A 16,039-nucleotide genomic window follows, 5' to 3' on the forward strand; every position below is an offset into this window, starting at 1 on the left:
AAATCAAAAGCATTTGCATAACTAGATACACAGATTATCAAAATTCAACACACAATATATGAATCAGCTGGAGCAACTAGGCTCTCCATTAGAAACCAAATATGTAGTTAAACTATTTAAAGCAAGGTTCATTTTTATTGTTTCCCTTTATGTTTACTCAGGTGTTTCACTACTCATTTTGACTAAATCAATGACAATGTTACATATTTAACTCCACAATTATGAATATCTAGATTTAGATGTAAAATAAAATGGATAGTGGATAATCAGAAATAAAAAATGGATAATAAAAAAATTGAAATTAAATCAGAAATAAAAAATTAACATACTAAATAAATTAAACACAAATTTTATTATTAAAACTTGTGGATCTATTGAATCAAAAGTTATAATCAAAACCCTAAAATAATAAGAATTGGAAACGATGCTAAGAAGAGTTTATGTGAACTGTAGGATCGAAGCAGAACATAGAGAAGCGTGGAAAAAAGAAGAAAGCAATGAGTGAAGTTAGCCCAATCGAAGAGAAAGAAAATGAGGTGCATGCAATAAAAGAGAAGAAACCACGATTAAAAGAAAAGATTTTTAGCGCGATGAAAAAACTTCTAAACACGTTGTATTGTCTTTGAATCCTACTGCATCTTTATATGTTTATTTCTATAATTGTATTTTCTACTAGTGAAAATGACTGAACTGGTGACTAAAAAGTAAAAAGTAGTGTATAAATAATATTTTTCTATTTCTTATCACTTATCTTGAATAACATTCATAACTAGACCATTTTATAAAAATTTTATAAAACTTTTTCCAAACACATGGAAGACTTTCCGAAGCATTTTAAAGAGAAGAAAAAAGAAAGAAAGAAAACGGAACCTATAAAGTTGGCGCTCCTCTCCTGGAGTGAAGAATAATGCGGAAACATATTGCGTTGAAAGCAACATGATCATCTTCCTATCACTGCTTCATTCATCTCCAACGACATTCATCAACTTTCTGACGTCATCTTTTCCTTGTCTTCAGTATGTCCTTCCAAACTCAGACCTCTCTTTACTCGTCACTTCTATCTTTAATAACTTCCACCCTTCCATTTTGGAGCAAAAGTCAACAAGTCAACCATTTCCTGTAAAAAATCTTCTCCTCCTTCTTCGTTTTGCTTCAGAGTAAGCTTAGGTACTCAGTTTCTCTAATTTCACTATTCCTCCATAATCATGCACCTTGCAACTGTTGATGATTTTCTCCTCCAACCGCTTTTCACGCGTTATGTATCTGCTTCGTTGAACCTAATCCTATTAATTGCGCTGCTTGTGTCATGGATATGGGAGAAAGTTCATGCGAATGTGAACCATAGAGAAAACAATGAAAGAATTCGATTACGTAGTGGTGGATTCTTGTACTTCAAACAAGGTCCACTTTGTAGCTTAGCTATTTGTGTGTTCTACCTTATGCTGTGCTTGCTAACCTACTTTTACTTGTATAAAAATGATGGTGGTACTGGTTCCTCAAACGAAGTTGTTGTTGCAATTTCTGATTTTGCTCTTAGATCACTTGCTTGGGCTGTTGTTTGTGGCTATTTGCAATTTGGAAGCTCCGGTTCTTGGGGACCTTTCTCCTCAAGAAACTTGAGGATTTGTTGCTGGGTGTATGCTGTTGTTTCCTTTTGTTGCATTGTAATAGACTTTATAATCTATGAAAAGCAAGCTTTCTTGCCGATTATGTATCCTGTTTCCGATATAAGTGGTTTTATTAGTGCTTTATTTCTGTGTTATTTGGGGTTTTCCGGAAACCATGTTGTTAAGAATGCCCCTCTTGAAGAAGCCCTTTTGAATGATGAATCTTTGGTGAGGAACGGTTGTAATCGCAATAAAACCAGAGGAGATGGAAATTCGTCGAGCTATTACAATGCTGGATTCTTTAGTTTTCTTACATTCTCTTGGTTGAGTCCATTGATATCTCTAGGCAATAACAAGGCTTTAGATATCGAGGATCTTCCTGTTCTTCATATCAATGATAGTGCCTATGGGGCTTTTCCAAATCTTAGAGATAAGCTTGAGTCACAATGTGGTGATGATGGGAAAGTAACCACTTTTAAGTTGGTTAAGGCAATGTTCGTGTCAACATGGCAGCTGATCTTACTGTCAGCCTTGTTTGCAATCTTGTACACTTGTGCTTCTTATGTTGGTCCTTATTTGATTGATTTCCTTGTTCAATACCTCAATGGGGAGCAAATGTTTGAAAACGAAGGCTATGTTTTGGTATTGGCATTTGCTGTTGGTAAGTTTGTGGAGTGCCTCTCGCAGAGACATTCCATGTTCAGGTTCCAGCAGATTGGAGTTAGGATACAATCAATGTTGGTGGGGACGATCTATGCTAAAGGTTTGAAGCTTTCGTGTAAATCGAAGGATGCTCATAGTAGCGGAGAAATCGTTAACTTGTTGACTGTCGATGCTTCAAGGATTGGTGAATTTTGTTGGTACATGCATGATCCATGGATGGCTGTTTTGCAAGTTGCTTTGGCCTTGTTGATTCTGTATCGGAGTGTTGGGCTTGCTTCAATTGCTGCTTTTGTTGCCACCGTAATTGTGATGTTGCTAAACCTGCCAGTGGCATCATTGCAAGAAAAATACCAAAATAAGTTAATGGAGTTCAAAGACAAACGAATGAAGTCAACATCTGAGATCTTAAAGAATATGAGGATTCTGAAACTGCAAGCATGGGAGATGAAGTTCTTAGAGAAGATCATTCAGCTTAGGAAGGCTGAGGAGATATGGCTAAAGAAATTTGTCATTGGTTCAGTGATTATTAGATTTCTCTTCTTTAATGCCCCCTCTTTTGTTGCTGTGGTTACTTTTGGTACATGTGTTCTTATGGGCATACCACTTGAATCAGGGAAGATCTTATCTGCACTCGCAACTTTCCGAATTCTTCAAATTCCCATATATAGCCTCCCTGACACAATTTCAATGATAGCACAAACTAAGGTCTCACTTGATAGGATCACATCATTTCTTTGTCTAGATGACTTGCAAGCCAATGCAGTAGAGAAACTTCCCCATGGTAGTTCTGATTTAGCAGTTGAAGTTATAGATGGAAATTTCTCATGGGATTCCTCTTCCTCTAGTACTAATCTGGCGAACATAAATCTCAAAGTTTTTCATGGCATGAGGGTTGCTGTTTGTGGCACTGTTGGATCTGGCAAGTCAAGTTTACTTTCTTGTGTGATTGGTGAAGTCCCAAAGCTATCTGGGACCATTAAAGTGTGTGGAACAAAGGCTTATGTTTCTCAGTCGCCATGGATACAAAGTGGTAAGATAGAAGATAACATACTATTTGGCAAAGAGATGGACAGGGAAAAGTATGAGAAGGTACTAGAAGCATGTTCCTTAACAAAAGACCTCGAGGTTCTATCATTTGGTGACCAGACTATTGTTGGTGAGAAAGGAATCAATTTGAGTGGTGGACAGAAGCAAAGATTACAAATAGCTCGCGCTCTTTACCAAGATGCTGATATATACCTGTTTGATGACCCTTTCAGTGCTGTGGATGCTCATACAGGATCTCATCTTTTTAAGGTCTTATGTTTCTATACTTTGAATTCTTTTGCTTTTAGTGCAATTATTTCTAATCTCCGTATAAATTCTTTCATTGTTGCTTGCATTGTTGATCAAGTAGAAATTTCTGAAATATTGATCATATGTTTACTTGAAATATACGGATGGAGTGAGACAAGAATTGTGTTTTGGATGAATTCCTTGAGAGAATCTCTCAGTGTCAATATATACCTATATATATATATATATATAGGTACAGAAATAAAATCCCTTAATACTAGGAGATATGATAGAATCAGATCCCTTAATACTAGGAGATCTAACAGAATCAGATGTATAAGTTGGAGCATATAAATCATATGCACCAAACTTGTTACATATGTATTGTATCCGAGGACTCCGGATAGCTTTGGTGAAAATATCTGCAAGTTGATCGTTGGAGTTGACAAAGGCTGTTACTATTTTCCCACTTTGCAACTTCTCCCTTATGAAATGGCAATCAATCTCTATGTGCTTGGTCCGTTCATGAAATATAGGGTTGGAAGCAATATGTAAGGCAGCTTGATTATCGCACACCAGTTCCATCTTACTTGGCTCACAAAACTTAAGTTCCTTAACTAATTGCTTCAACCATATAAGTTCACATGTGGCAAGTGTCATAGCTCTATATTTAGCTTCCGCAGTAGATCTTGCTACAACATTTTGCTTCTTACTCTTCCAAGATATCAAGTTTCCACCAATAAAAACACAATAACTAGATGTAGAACGTCTATCAGATGGAGATTCTACCCAATCTGCATCAGTATACCCAACAATCTGGTTATGTCCTTTATCTTCATACAACAAACCTTTTCCTGGAGCACCTTTGATATATCTAAGGACTCTAACAGCTGCGTCCCAATGACTATCGCATGGGGAGTCAAGAAACTGACTTAGGATACTTGTGGCAAATGAAATATCTGACCGAGTGACTGTCAAATAATTCAATCGGCCAATTAATTTACGATATCTACCAGGATCTGCAAGAGGTTCTCCTTGATCTGGACTAAGTTTTGTGTTGGGATCCATTGGTGTATCTACAGGTCTAGAATCCAACATTCCAGTTTCTTCAAGAATATCCAGAGCATATTTCCTCTGTGAGATACAGATCCCAGCATTAGATTGTGCCACTTCAATTCCTAGGAAATATTTTAACTTTCCCATATCTTTAGTCTGAAAGTGATCAAACAAGTGCTGTTTTAACTGAGTGATTCCCTCATGATCATCTCCAGTAATGACAATATCATCCACATAAACAACCAGATATATGAAGGAAATAGAGGAAGAATGACGGAAGAAAACTGAATGATCTGCTTCACTCTGAATCATGCCAAATTTAGAAATAACAGCACTAAAGCGACCAAACCAAGCTCAAGGGGATTGTTTCAAGCCATATAAAGATCGGCGTAAAGGACATACTAAGCCGGAAGACTCCCCCTGAGCAACAAACTCGGGAGGTTGCTCCATGTATACTTCCTCCTCGAGATCACCATGTAAGAAAGCATTTTTAATATCAAGTTGATGAAGAGGCCAATGGCAAATGGCAGCCATAGAAAGAAAAAGACGAACAGAGGCCATCTTCGCAACAGGAGAGAAGGTATCATCATAGTCCAAACCAAAGATTTGAGTGTAGCCCTTAGCCACAAGGCGGGCTTTTAATCGATCAATGGTTCCGTCTGAGCCGACCTTAATAGTATAGATCCAACAACAACCCACAGTTGATTTGCCCGGTGGCAATGAAACAAGATCCCAAGTACCAGTAGAATGTAAGGCAGACGTTTCCTCAATCATAGCCTGGCGCCACCCTGGATGTGAAAGAGCTTCTGCTGTTGTTTTGGATATAGAAACAGAAGACAAAGAGGAGGTAAAAGCATAGTGCGAAGATGATAAACGATGGTAACTAAGAAAATTATAAATAGGATTAGGATTACGGGTTGAACGAGTACCTTGTCTGAGAGCAATAGGAGGACTACTGCTAACTCCCGAAGAAGGATCCAAGGACGGTTCAACCACGGGTTCAGGAGATGAGTTATCTTGGACTGCAGGCCGTGGGCGGCGATGATAAACCTGTAGAGGCTTTGTGGGAATAGGAGGCCCATCTAAGTAAGGAACATGAAGCACCTCCGTAATGGAAGGTGAAGTGATGTCGGGTGCAGAGAAAAAAAGGGGTATTCTCAAGAAAAGTGACATCGACAGACACGAAGAAACGATTAAGAGCTAGAGAATAACAACGATAACCCTTTTGAAATCGAGTGTACCCTAAGAAAACACATTTGATAGAGCGAGCAGTTAACTTGTCTTTTCCTGGGGTAAGATCATGGATGAAACAAGTACAACCAAAGACTCGTAGTGGAAGAGAAAAAATGTGCTCATGAGAAAATAAAATGGAATGAGGAACTTGATTTTGCAAAATAGAAGAAGGCATACGATTAATTAAATAACATGCAGTCAGAACAGCCTCACCCCAAAACTTAAGGGGAACATGAGTATGGAGAAGAAGAGTGCGAGCAGTTTCAATCAAGTGACGATGTTTACGCTCAGCCACACCATTCTGTTGAGGGGTATGACGACAAGATGACTAATGTAGAATGCCTTGGGAGGACAAGTAAGACGAAAAGGGTGCTGAAAAATACTCACGAGCATTATCACTTCGTAAAATTTTAATTGAAGTTTTGAATTGATTTTGAATTTCAGAACAGAAAGACTTGAAATGTACAAATAATTCAGATCTGTCCTTCAATAAATATAACTAAGTGCAACGAGAAAAGTCATCAATAAAGGTGACAAAATAACGAAAACCAGAATGAGAAGTAACCCGACTAGGTCCCCATACATCAGAATGAATAACAGAAAAGGGAGACGCAGCCCGTGTATTGACACGACTTGAAAAAGAACTACGAACATGTTTACCTAAATGATAAGTTTGACACTCTAAGGTAGTAAGACGAGATAAACTCGGGACCATAGCTTGTAACTTCGAGAGGTTGGGATGTCCCAGGCGACAATGGACCACGTCCGGAGACTCAATAGTAGCAACAGAAGACACAGTAGTAGTGGGTAAGGCAAGCCGATACAGTCCTTGAGACTCACATCCTGTACCAATCGTCTGTCCCGTCCCTCGATCCTGCACAATGATGGAGTCAGCAAAAAAGGTAATAGAACAATTGAGAGAGCGAGTAAGTTGGCTAATAGAAATCAAATTGAAAGGACAATTGGGCATGTAAAGAACAGATTTCAAAGGTAATGTAGGAAGAGGAGTAGCTTGACCTATTCCCTTAGTACCAATTTTAGAACCATCAGCCAAAGTGTTAAAAGGAAGAAATGCAGGGTGTTCAAGTTTAGAGAGGACAGAAGAAGTACCAGAAATGTGATCAGAAGCACTTGAGTCAAGGACCCATGGTCCAAGAGAAGAGGAATGAGAGATACAAGCAACAGAATTACCAGAGTGGGTCACTGAAGCAACGGGAGTAGATGCCTGCTTTGAAGCTTGGTACTTGAGAAACTCATCATAGTCATTGCCAGAGACAAATATCCCTTGTGGTTGTGCGGCGGAGTGAACGTCAGATGGCTCATTAGTTTGGACAACATGAGCTACCTTGGTGGGACGACCATGGAGAGCATAACATTTATCCTGAGTATGACCAATCCTATGGCAATGGGTACAACTAAGGCGAGTACGATTACCACGACCATTACCACGACCCCCACGGCCGCCGCGAGTGGGAACTTGAAAGGACACTTAAGAAGAAGATTGGGATGTCAATGCAGTTTGGTCGAAATTATGGGTCTCAAGAGAGGGGCCAAATTGCAAGAGTCGTGCAAATACGTCTTGAAGGGAAGGAACGGGTGAGGTGCCCAATATTTGTTGCCGAAGAGATTCAAGTTCAGCTGGCAATCCAAGTAACGTAAGTACCAAAAACAGCTTTTCCTGTTGAGCATGATGGTCATCAACATTAGACACATAGGGAAGGAGAGTCGAAAACTCTTCCTTGACAGCTTCCACAGCCCCAACATAAGATTCCATAGCAGTTCCTTGAAGCTGTGTAACTGTAAACTACACAGCTTCTTAGCAACATGGTAAAGTCTTGCAATGTCATTAGTGTATAAAGCTTTAGCACGATCCCACACCTTTTTACAAGTTTTGTAAGCCCGAAACATAGTCAGCTTTGGTGGATCAATGGTCTGCCACATAAGGTTACATAGCTGGGCATCAATCCTCTTCCAAGTGGTTTTGTCAGCGGCGCGAACATCATCAACAAATTTAGTAAGGTGGTCTTCATAGCCTTGGCCCATGAACCAAAGTTCCACAGAATCAGCCTAAGAAAGGTAATTTTTGGCACCCATCAATTTTTCAGAGGTCATTGTAGCGGTTCCAGAAACGACAGATGTTAGAACAGCCGGTTTACCACCATTGGAGTTGGTGTTGGGGGTTACCTCAGAAGACATGATGGCAGACACTCAGAAACGGCCGGAAAACACCTGTAGAAGGGAAACGAGGGCCGGAAAAAGCCTGGGCAGCGGAGAAATTTTGGGGACAGGCCGAACTTGGCTTTCCGGTTCTGATTCTAGGGTTGCTTCGGAGTGGGTCTGATGTTTGACAAGATTTTGGCTGGAAAAACAGTTTCTGACGAAGAGACACAGCTGATAGTATCAGCTGGTGGGAAAAGGGAACACGGCTGAGAGATTGCAACCGGAAAAGAAGATAAAACAAATAGAAACCAGAGCCGGGTCGGAACCCGCTCTGATACCAACTTGAAATATACGAATGGAGTGAGACAATGATTGTGTTTTGGATGAATTCCTTGAGAGAATCATCTCTCAGCGTCAATATATATGTTTATTGTTAATTAAGTAGAAATTTCTGAAATATTGATAATATGTTTGCACAAACGTTATCTGATTTTACATTTTGCTTTATTGCTTCAGGAGTGTATACTCGGCCTTTTACAAACAAAAACTGTGATATACATTACTCATCAGATAGAGTTCTTACCTGATGCTGATCTAATATTGGTGAGTTATTATTATTATTTTCTTTTACAGGTTCTCATGTTCATGAACTCACATTTAATTTACTTTTCTCTGACTTTGTGTCTGTCTTGCATATAATTTATTTAGGTCATGAAAGATGGAAGGATAACTCAATCTGGAAAATACAATGACATTCTCAAGTCAGGCACTGATTTTATGGAACTTGTAGGGGCACATCAGGAAGCTTTGTCTTCAATTAAATCTTTAGAGAGAAGGACTTCAAGTAAATCTTTAGAGAGAAGGCTTTCGAGTAAATCTTTTGAGAGAAGTCCCACGTCTAAGACATTAGGTCTCACCGTGGAGGACAGTGATTCACTAAGTTCTTTTGGAGAGCAAGACTTGGAAAACATTGATGATCAAAATGGTAAACCAGATGAAATAGTTGATAAAAAAGGCCAACTTGTTCAAGACGAAGAACGAGAAAAGGGTAGAGTTGAGTTTAAAGTCTACTGGAAATACATGACAACAGCATATGGAGGTGTTCTTGTACCCTTCATATTACTTTCACAAATACTTACTGTAGCTTTGAATGTTGCGAGTAATTACTGGATGACCTTGGCAACTCCAGTTTCTGCAACTGCAGAACCTGCTGTTGGAAGTGTTATGCTTATGGCTGTCTATGCTGCTTTAGCAATTGGAAGTTCCATTGGCAACCTTGTCAGAACAATGCTTACTGTGATATCTGGATATGTGACTGCAACCATACTCTTCAATAAATTGCATATGTGCCTTTTTCGAGCACCAATGTCATTTTTTGATGCCACCCCAAGTGGGCGAATCCTTAATAGAGTATGTCCTAATAATTGATAATGCTTTGCTTGCTATTTTTGAGAAGACAAGTTCTTTGCTATATCAGAGTTTTGTTGATTACTTTACCTTTTTGATGTATCTCTTCTTTTTAATTCTTGAATAGAATTGTCTGCCTAAACTTTAGTTCTGATTTTTGTTGTAGGCTTCAACAGACCAAAGTGCAATAGATATTGACATTCCAAGTGTATTATGGGCAGTTACCTTTAATCTGGCTTTCGTCGTGGGAAGTATTGCAGTGATGTCTCAAGCTGCATGGCAAGTGTTTATTGTATTTATTCCGGTGGTCGCAGCATGCATTTGGTACCAGGTAGTTTTCTAAATTAGCTCAAAACAAACCTGATGTTTATTTTTATTCTTATTCCTCCTCCATGTTTTTCTGAAGCACTTTTACATCATGAATCAAATGTTTAAAAGTGCGTTGAATTTTGATGCTTGTTCTCGAAAGTTCTTAGAGGTAGAAAAAGAAAAATGCATATGAATCTTATTGAGGATATTGTACAAAACATAGCAGTATGTATGGTAAAAATATAAGTAAGTTGATCCTGTGCAGCAATACTATTCAGCATCAGCACGGGAATTGGCACGGTTAGTTGGTATATGCCAAGCTCCTGTAATACAACATTTTTCTGAAACCATTTCTGGATCTACAACCATAAGAGCTTTTGAGCAAGAATCAAGGTTCGGTAACGTAAACATGAAATTGACGGATAGATATTCCCTACCAAAGATGTTTTCTGCTATAGCAATGGAATGGTTGTGTTTCAGATTGGATATTTTATCCTCCATCACATTTGCGTTCTGTTTGATTTTCTTGGTATCTTTTCCAAATGCAATTACTCCTGGTGAGTTGTTCAAAATTCAAATTACATACATACAACAATACTTATGACACTTTGGAAGGAAACCTCATTTTACTAATTCACTTTTATCTTTTGTCAAGGCATTGCGGGGTTGGCTGTGACGTATGGGCTCAATTTAAATTCACAAGTGGTTTATATAGTTTGGTATCTTTGCAATTTGGAGAACAAAATTATATCTGTAGAAAGAATTTTTCAATACACCTCCATCCCAAGTGAACCTCTTCTAGTCATAGAAGACAACCAACCTGATCCTTCATGGCCACCATTCGGGGAGGTTCATATCCAAGAGCTACAGGTACCCACAAAGAGTTACTCATTTGTTTTGTTTCAAAGCGACTGCAACTACTCGTCATGAATCATCTCTATTAAAAATTTTAAAATTTTTGGTAAAAGCATATGAATGAGTTCATATCTTAACAACATGCGCTCTTACACGTCCCTTATGGCTTGACGCACTGGAAGTGTACAGATTCTCCTATTTTGTGATGAAATTCGACCATTTTTTACTTATAAAAATCAGTTTAATAAGGATGGGTATTTAGATTACTTGGCTGTAGAGAACTAGGATCATGTTCTTGACTGTTTCTCTCAAAAACTTAAGCTATTATTACAGGGTCACATGGATGACTTTATGTGTTGACTATATTGTTATTTGGTTCATGGTTTTTATGTGGTAGAGTGAGATCATTAATTAGACTTTGTGTGATTTAGGTCAGGTATGCTCCTCACTTACCACTTGTATTACGTGGACTTACTTGCACTTTCGCTTCTGGAGCAAAAAACGGCATTGTGGGAAGAACTGGAAGCGGAAAAACAACTCTAGTGCAAACACTTTTCCGGCTTGTTGAGCCAGTTGCTGGAAAAATATTGATTGATAGCATCAATATATCTTCAATTGGAATTCATGATTTAAGATCCAAACTAAGCATTATTCCACAGGATCCAACAATGTTTGAAGGGACTATAAGGAACAACTTAGATCCACTGGAAGAATACACAGATGAACAAATTTGGGAGGTAATATGGTTTGCCTTTGACACTTTGAAGAACTGATCTTTTTATTAGTATATAATACTAATATGCTTCGGAAAATATTTTAGGCTTTAGATATGTGCCAACTTGGAGATGAAGTAAGGAAGAAAGAAGAGAAGCTGGACTCCATAGGTTTGACTTCTCAAAACCTAAAAGATGAATAAGATCTTACAAGTCAAATTGTTATGTATATTTATAGCAAGAATATATTATAATCCTTTCTGTTGTTAATATTTGTCACGGTATATGCACATTGATTAAGAAGCACATTATCAATATTTGACTATAAATTTGTTTACTTAATAACTAGTTTATGGTGTAAATGCTTTGTTGTTTATTGTGCTTAACATTGTGTGAAGGGTACATTTGGAAAATGCTTAATAGATGTGACATTGAAATATGAGAACAATGGATATATTGAACTAAGTTACAGATATTGTGAATCAAAAGAATTATTATATTATATTATATTATATTGCATAACATTATGAATTCTACAGTTACCGAGAATGGCGAAAATTGGAGTATGGGTCAACGACAGTTGGTCTGCCTTGGCCGCGTCTTACTAAAGAAAAGCAAGATCCTAGTGCTTGACGAGGCTACGGCATCAGTTGATACTGCCACAGATAATATTATTCAGCAAACAGTTAAGCAGAATTTTTCAGACTGCACAATAATTACAATTGCTCATAGAATAACTTCAATCCTTGACAGTGACATGGTTCTGTTTCTTAACCAAGGCAAGAATCACTTCCCTTCTCTTTCGTTGCCTTTCTCTTTTTTATTTGCTATACTTTTTCTCTTGCCGGGAATATGAGTTATGTTAATATTGATCCTTCAGGACTCATTGAGGAATATGATTCACCAAAAAAGTTGCTTAAGAACAAATCTTCAGCTCTTGCTCAACTAGTTGAAGAATACACTCGAAGGTCAAACTCTGGTTTTGAAAGTTGAGACACCAGTGAATTGAATCTTGTGTGGAACCAATGTCCCGTGGCCTATATTTTAGTGATCTTCACATATTTCATTGTTGTTGAGACTTGTATAGGAATGGATCAATGGAACTTATCTTATGTCATGGAATGAATGCCTATGGCTGTAGTAGAAATGTGGAATGAGTAAAAATTCTATTTTATGTATTGTTAATTAATAATTAATTTATAATAGTGACATATGTTAAACCATATACACGTTCATCACATATGTATGGAGAATGAAAAATTGAACTAAGATAATAGCGAAGCCAAGTAAAATGACTATCGGTTCCAACTCTTCTTGATCACAAAAATTCTGACCGAGTTTATGAAAATCCTTAATATAATACAATACCCATAACAAACACAATATCAGACATTACATATATCCTTCTATACTTCTTGAGTCGCCACTCTAATATTGCTATCGAAGATCATCAGTGATACATTACAATATTACATGCTTTGCGCACCAAAACATCCACATATTCTATACCCTCTGTACTATACAAACCTATCAAAACCAAACTTTAGTATAAAAACTAACATTGTGGGGGGTCGAAGTTCACAATTGAAACCAAACTCCTGTTCATATAATTGGTTTACATGTCCTGGTTTTATTGATTACACAGTATATTAATGTATCAAACATCTATGTGAAATGACATATTAAGTTAGGATCAAATTTTCATGTACCTCAATGTGAGACTTCTACAATATTGTTCTATCATTAAAACTGCTTGATTCTTACGATAACTACCTTAAAAGGTAATATTTATTTAGTTTGATCCATCATTGAAATAACAAGAAAGCACCAGCTTTCCTCATCCTTAGACAATAGCAGGTGAAATTTTGGCATCAAAGCTATACAAATTCAAGCATTTTCAAGCACCTACAAATTCATGCATTTTACCATAAGTACATGGTTCTACAATCATCTTTGTTTGTTTATTCTTTCATAAACATCTTGAAATGTACAGTAGCAAGATATAAAGATTGTCTTCTTTCTATTCTATACATGGAAATTTCTCTCTTGAGAATGCAGGGGAAAAATAACCCTTGCAGGGGAAAAATAACCCCTCTCCTCATTCTCATGACATATACATCTATACCATACCATATAATTTATATTTATACAACTAGAGATTCAAACTACTATGAAACACAGAGATCGAAACAAAACCTTAGGTTATTTGATCTGAATTCCAAGCGGGAAGATCAATATTCATTCTTTCTACAGGAGCACGCTCATTCGTTTCACGAAGTTGAGCCAGCCGATTCTGCATGCTTCTGAATGAAGGAGCATCAATTATATGAGATACACTATCATGGTACAATGGATCTTCATAAAAATTGACAAGAGCCTCAGCTGCATTATCCCTTAGTTCCTCAAAATCGTCATGCAACAAGTCAATGAAGATTGGAACCACCCCAGCATCGGAAAGTGCAATTCTATTCACCCTATCATAGCTCATCTGAGAAAATGCACCAGAAACATTCTCCTTTACGTCATTGCTTCCACTCCCCAAAAGCTCAACAAGTACCGGAATCACGCCTGAATCGCGCACCACTGGTATTGAGTGGTTGTAAGTTGATAGATCCCACACCACATTAGCAGCTGCAGACTTCGCCTCATTATCACCATCTCTCATAATCCTTACTAAGTGCCCAACAATTTCGATGGCGTTAGCCTCATCAAAAGCCAACACGCAAAATGCGTCCTCTGCGATGTCCTTACCAGAAGGATCGCCCCCTTCAAGAAGCTCGGAATAAAGGGGGATAGCCCCAGCTTGAGCAATTGACCTAATGCAATCAACATAGGCAGAGATCACACCAAGAGTATTCCCAGCCACAAGCTTCGTGGTGTGATCTCTGCTGCAAAATAGCTCCACAACTGGGAGTATTGCACCCAATTCAACAACAGCCCGCCTACCTATGTTGCACAAACACAAAGACAATTATTTAATACAACACGTAAATACAACAATTTAATGATAGCATCAGTCACAAATTTAGCAAGTATTTGATGCAGACACATAAAGTGCACAACTGAATACAAATGAAGTATTTGTAATTTGTGCAATCATAGTCGCCTACCTTCTCTTGTAACTCCAAACATCCCAATTGCTTGGCATGCCCTCTCTCTAGAGACCATACTACCAACACCAACAGCCTCCACAACATAGCGAAGAGCATCAAGCCTAACTATTTCCCTCCTAACATTGCGCCGCAGCGCCAACAAACTCAGAATCTCCAACAAATACCTTCGAATTTCCCGATCCTCGCAAGAACTCAACTTATTTACAATGATACCTAACCCACCAGCAGTAGCAACAACAGCCCTACTTGTGTTACAAAAACCAACCACAACCAACAAGCATTTCACAAGAACTTTCAGAAACATCCCATCAGAATGAGGCAACAAATTCATAAGCAATTGCGCAGCACCGTTTGCACCCATTTGAGTTACCAACTCGTCACTCCTGCAAGCTATGCACTTCAAGCAATAAGCTGAAGCCATTTGAAGAGAGAAATTGGCAGAATCATTTGAACGGTTATTGTGGCCAAGGATCTCCATAAGAAAGGGTATGGTGCGAGCCAATACATGTTCAGGGGCGTGTTTGGAGTAACGAGCAAGCATTGCCATGGCTTTGATTCTCTTGGACTTGATCTCTGTGGCTATTGCATTCTGAAATTTTCTCAGTTCATTTTCCCAATCAATGTCACCACTTTCACTTTCATCCATTTTTCTTCTCTCTCTTGTTTCTTTCCCCAAATGACTTGGAACTTCAAGCCCAAATTAATTGTGGGACTAATAGAAAAAGTACCGATGAAATAACACAATCAAAACCTTCATAAAGTTCTAAAGATAGAGAAGGGCCTGAATTGAAGAGCAATGAATTGAATTTAGGTATCATACCTCTGGAAAATCGAAATTGCGATAAAAATAATGGTTGGTGCTAAGGAGACCCAACTGAGGCAACGCTTCAGGAAAAGAAGAGGTTCGGTGAGCCATTCTCGGACTCTCAGCAGTGTTTAAAGGGAAAACTCACGTGCAGTTTCCGTTGAGTTGTTAGCTGTGATTATTATGTGAATCTTGATTTGACATGTTGTAACCAAAATTTGATGGGAATAGATCCTTGTTAAAAAAAAAATTTGAAAGGGTTAAATCTATAGTCTTCTAAGATTAAAAAACCCTAGCAGAGAAAGAGTACGTACTCCGTACTCAAGGAGAATGAGAGAAGGAGAGAGCGGGGCGAACGGTTGAGGGTGAAACACAGTGCGGCCTTCCTCCTTGCAGAACTCGCCAGTTGATAAAAATGGTGGCACAATGGAGGAAACCTTAGTAGATGGAAGCATGACAGGTGCAGTGTCAGGAGGTCCGAAGGGGGCAATTATTGAGGATCAGAGGGTGCCAGTACCGCAGGACAAACCACCTATTGAGGTTGGTGATTCTGTTTAGAGTTTTATGTTCTTATTTATTCTGTCCCTATTATCTATGGATAGTTTAAATATGATTGTTTAGAATATTAAGGGTGCTTCTAATAAGTTAGCCCGTGTGCATTGCAAGGAACTTGTTAGGAAATTTAGACCTGTTTTCTTTATTGTGGTTGAAACTCACTCCCCTTTTCAGCATTTAAAATTATTCTGGGAAAGATTGGGGTATCACTCTGTTGGTATAGTAGAAGCAGAGGGGCATAAGGGAGGTATTTGGTTTCTATCCTCTATAAAGGGTGTTTGTTGTAAG

The 16,039-nt window shown here is 38.2% G+C and overlaps 2 protein-coding genes across 5 annotated transcripts; one reads left to right on the plus strand and one right to left on the minus strand.

Moving 5' to 3' along the window:
- LOC107619541 (ABC transporter C family member 3) lies at positions 950-12,467 on the plus strand. Its single transcript, XM_016321865.2, has 10 exons — positions 950-3,566; positions 8,511-8,597; positions 8,703-9,404; positions 9,568-9,732; positions 9,976-10,267; positions 10,366-10,580; positions 10,997-11,302; positions 11,386-11,449; positions 11,818-12,057; positions 12,159-12,467. The coding sequence occupies exons 1-10, from the start codon at positions 1,206-1,208 to the stop codon at positions 12,269-12,271; spliced, it is 4,545 nt and encodes a 1,514-aa protein (XP_016177351.2). The 5' UTR covers positions 950-1,205; the 3' UTR covers positions 12,272-12,467.
- LOC107619629 (protein spotted leaf 11) lies at positions 12,254-15,389 on the minus strand. 4 transcript variants are annotated; one of them, XM_016322069.2, is made up of 3 exons: positions 14,389-15,389; positions 13,475-14,224; positions 12,254-12,413 (listed from the first exon to the last, which is right to left on the minus strand). In XM_016322069.2, the coding sequence occupies exons 1-2, from the start codon at positions 15,035-15,037 to the stop codon at positions 13,476-13,478; spliced, it is 1,398 nt and encodes a 465-aa protein (XP_016177555.1). In that variant the 5' UTR covers positions 15,038-15,389; the 3' UTR covers positions 12,254-12,413; position 13,475. The 4 variants fall into 4 exon arrangements, with proteins under 4 accessions (XP_016177555.1, XP_016177594.1, XP_016177501.1 ...); XM_016322108.2 differs by lacking the exon at positions 12,254-12,413 and adding an exon at positions 13,054-13,183; XM_016322015.2 differs by lacking the exon at positions 12,254-12,413 and having other exon boundaries at positions 13,196-14,224; positions 14,389-15,103; positions 15,212-15,388.

The sequence above is a fragment of the Arachis ipaensis genome, chromosome B01, assembly GCF_000816755.2.
Source record: "Arachis ipaensis cultivar K30076 chromosome B01, Araip1.1, whole genome shotgun sequence".
NCBI lineage: Eukaryota > Viridiplantae > Streptophyta > Magnoliopsida > Fabales > Fabaceae > Arachis > Arachis ipaensis.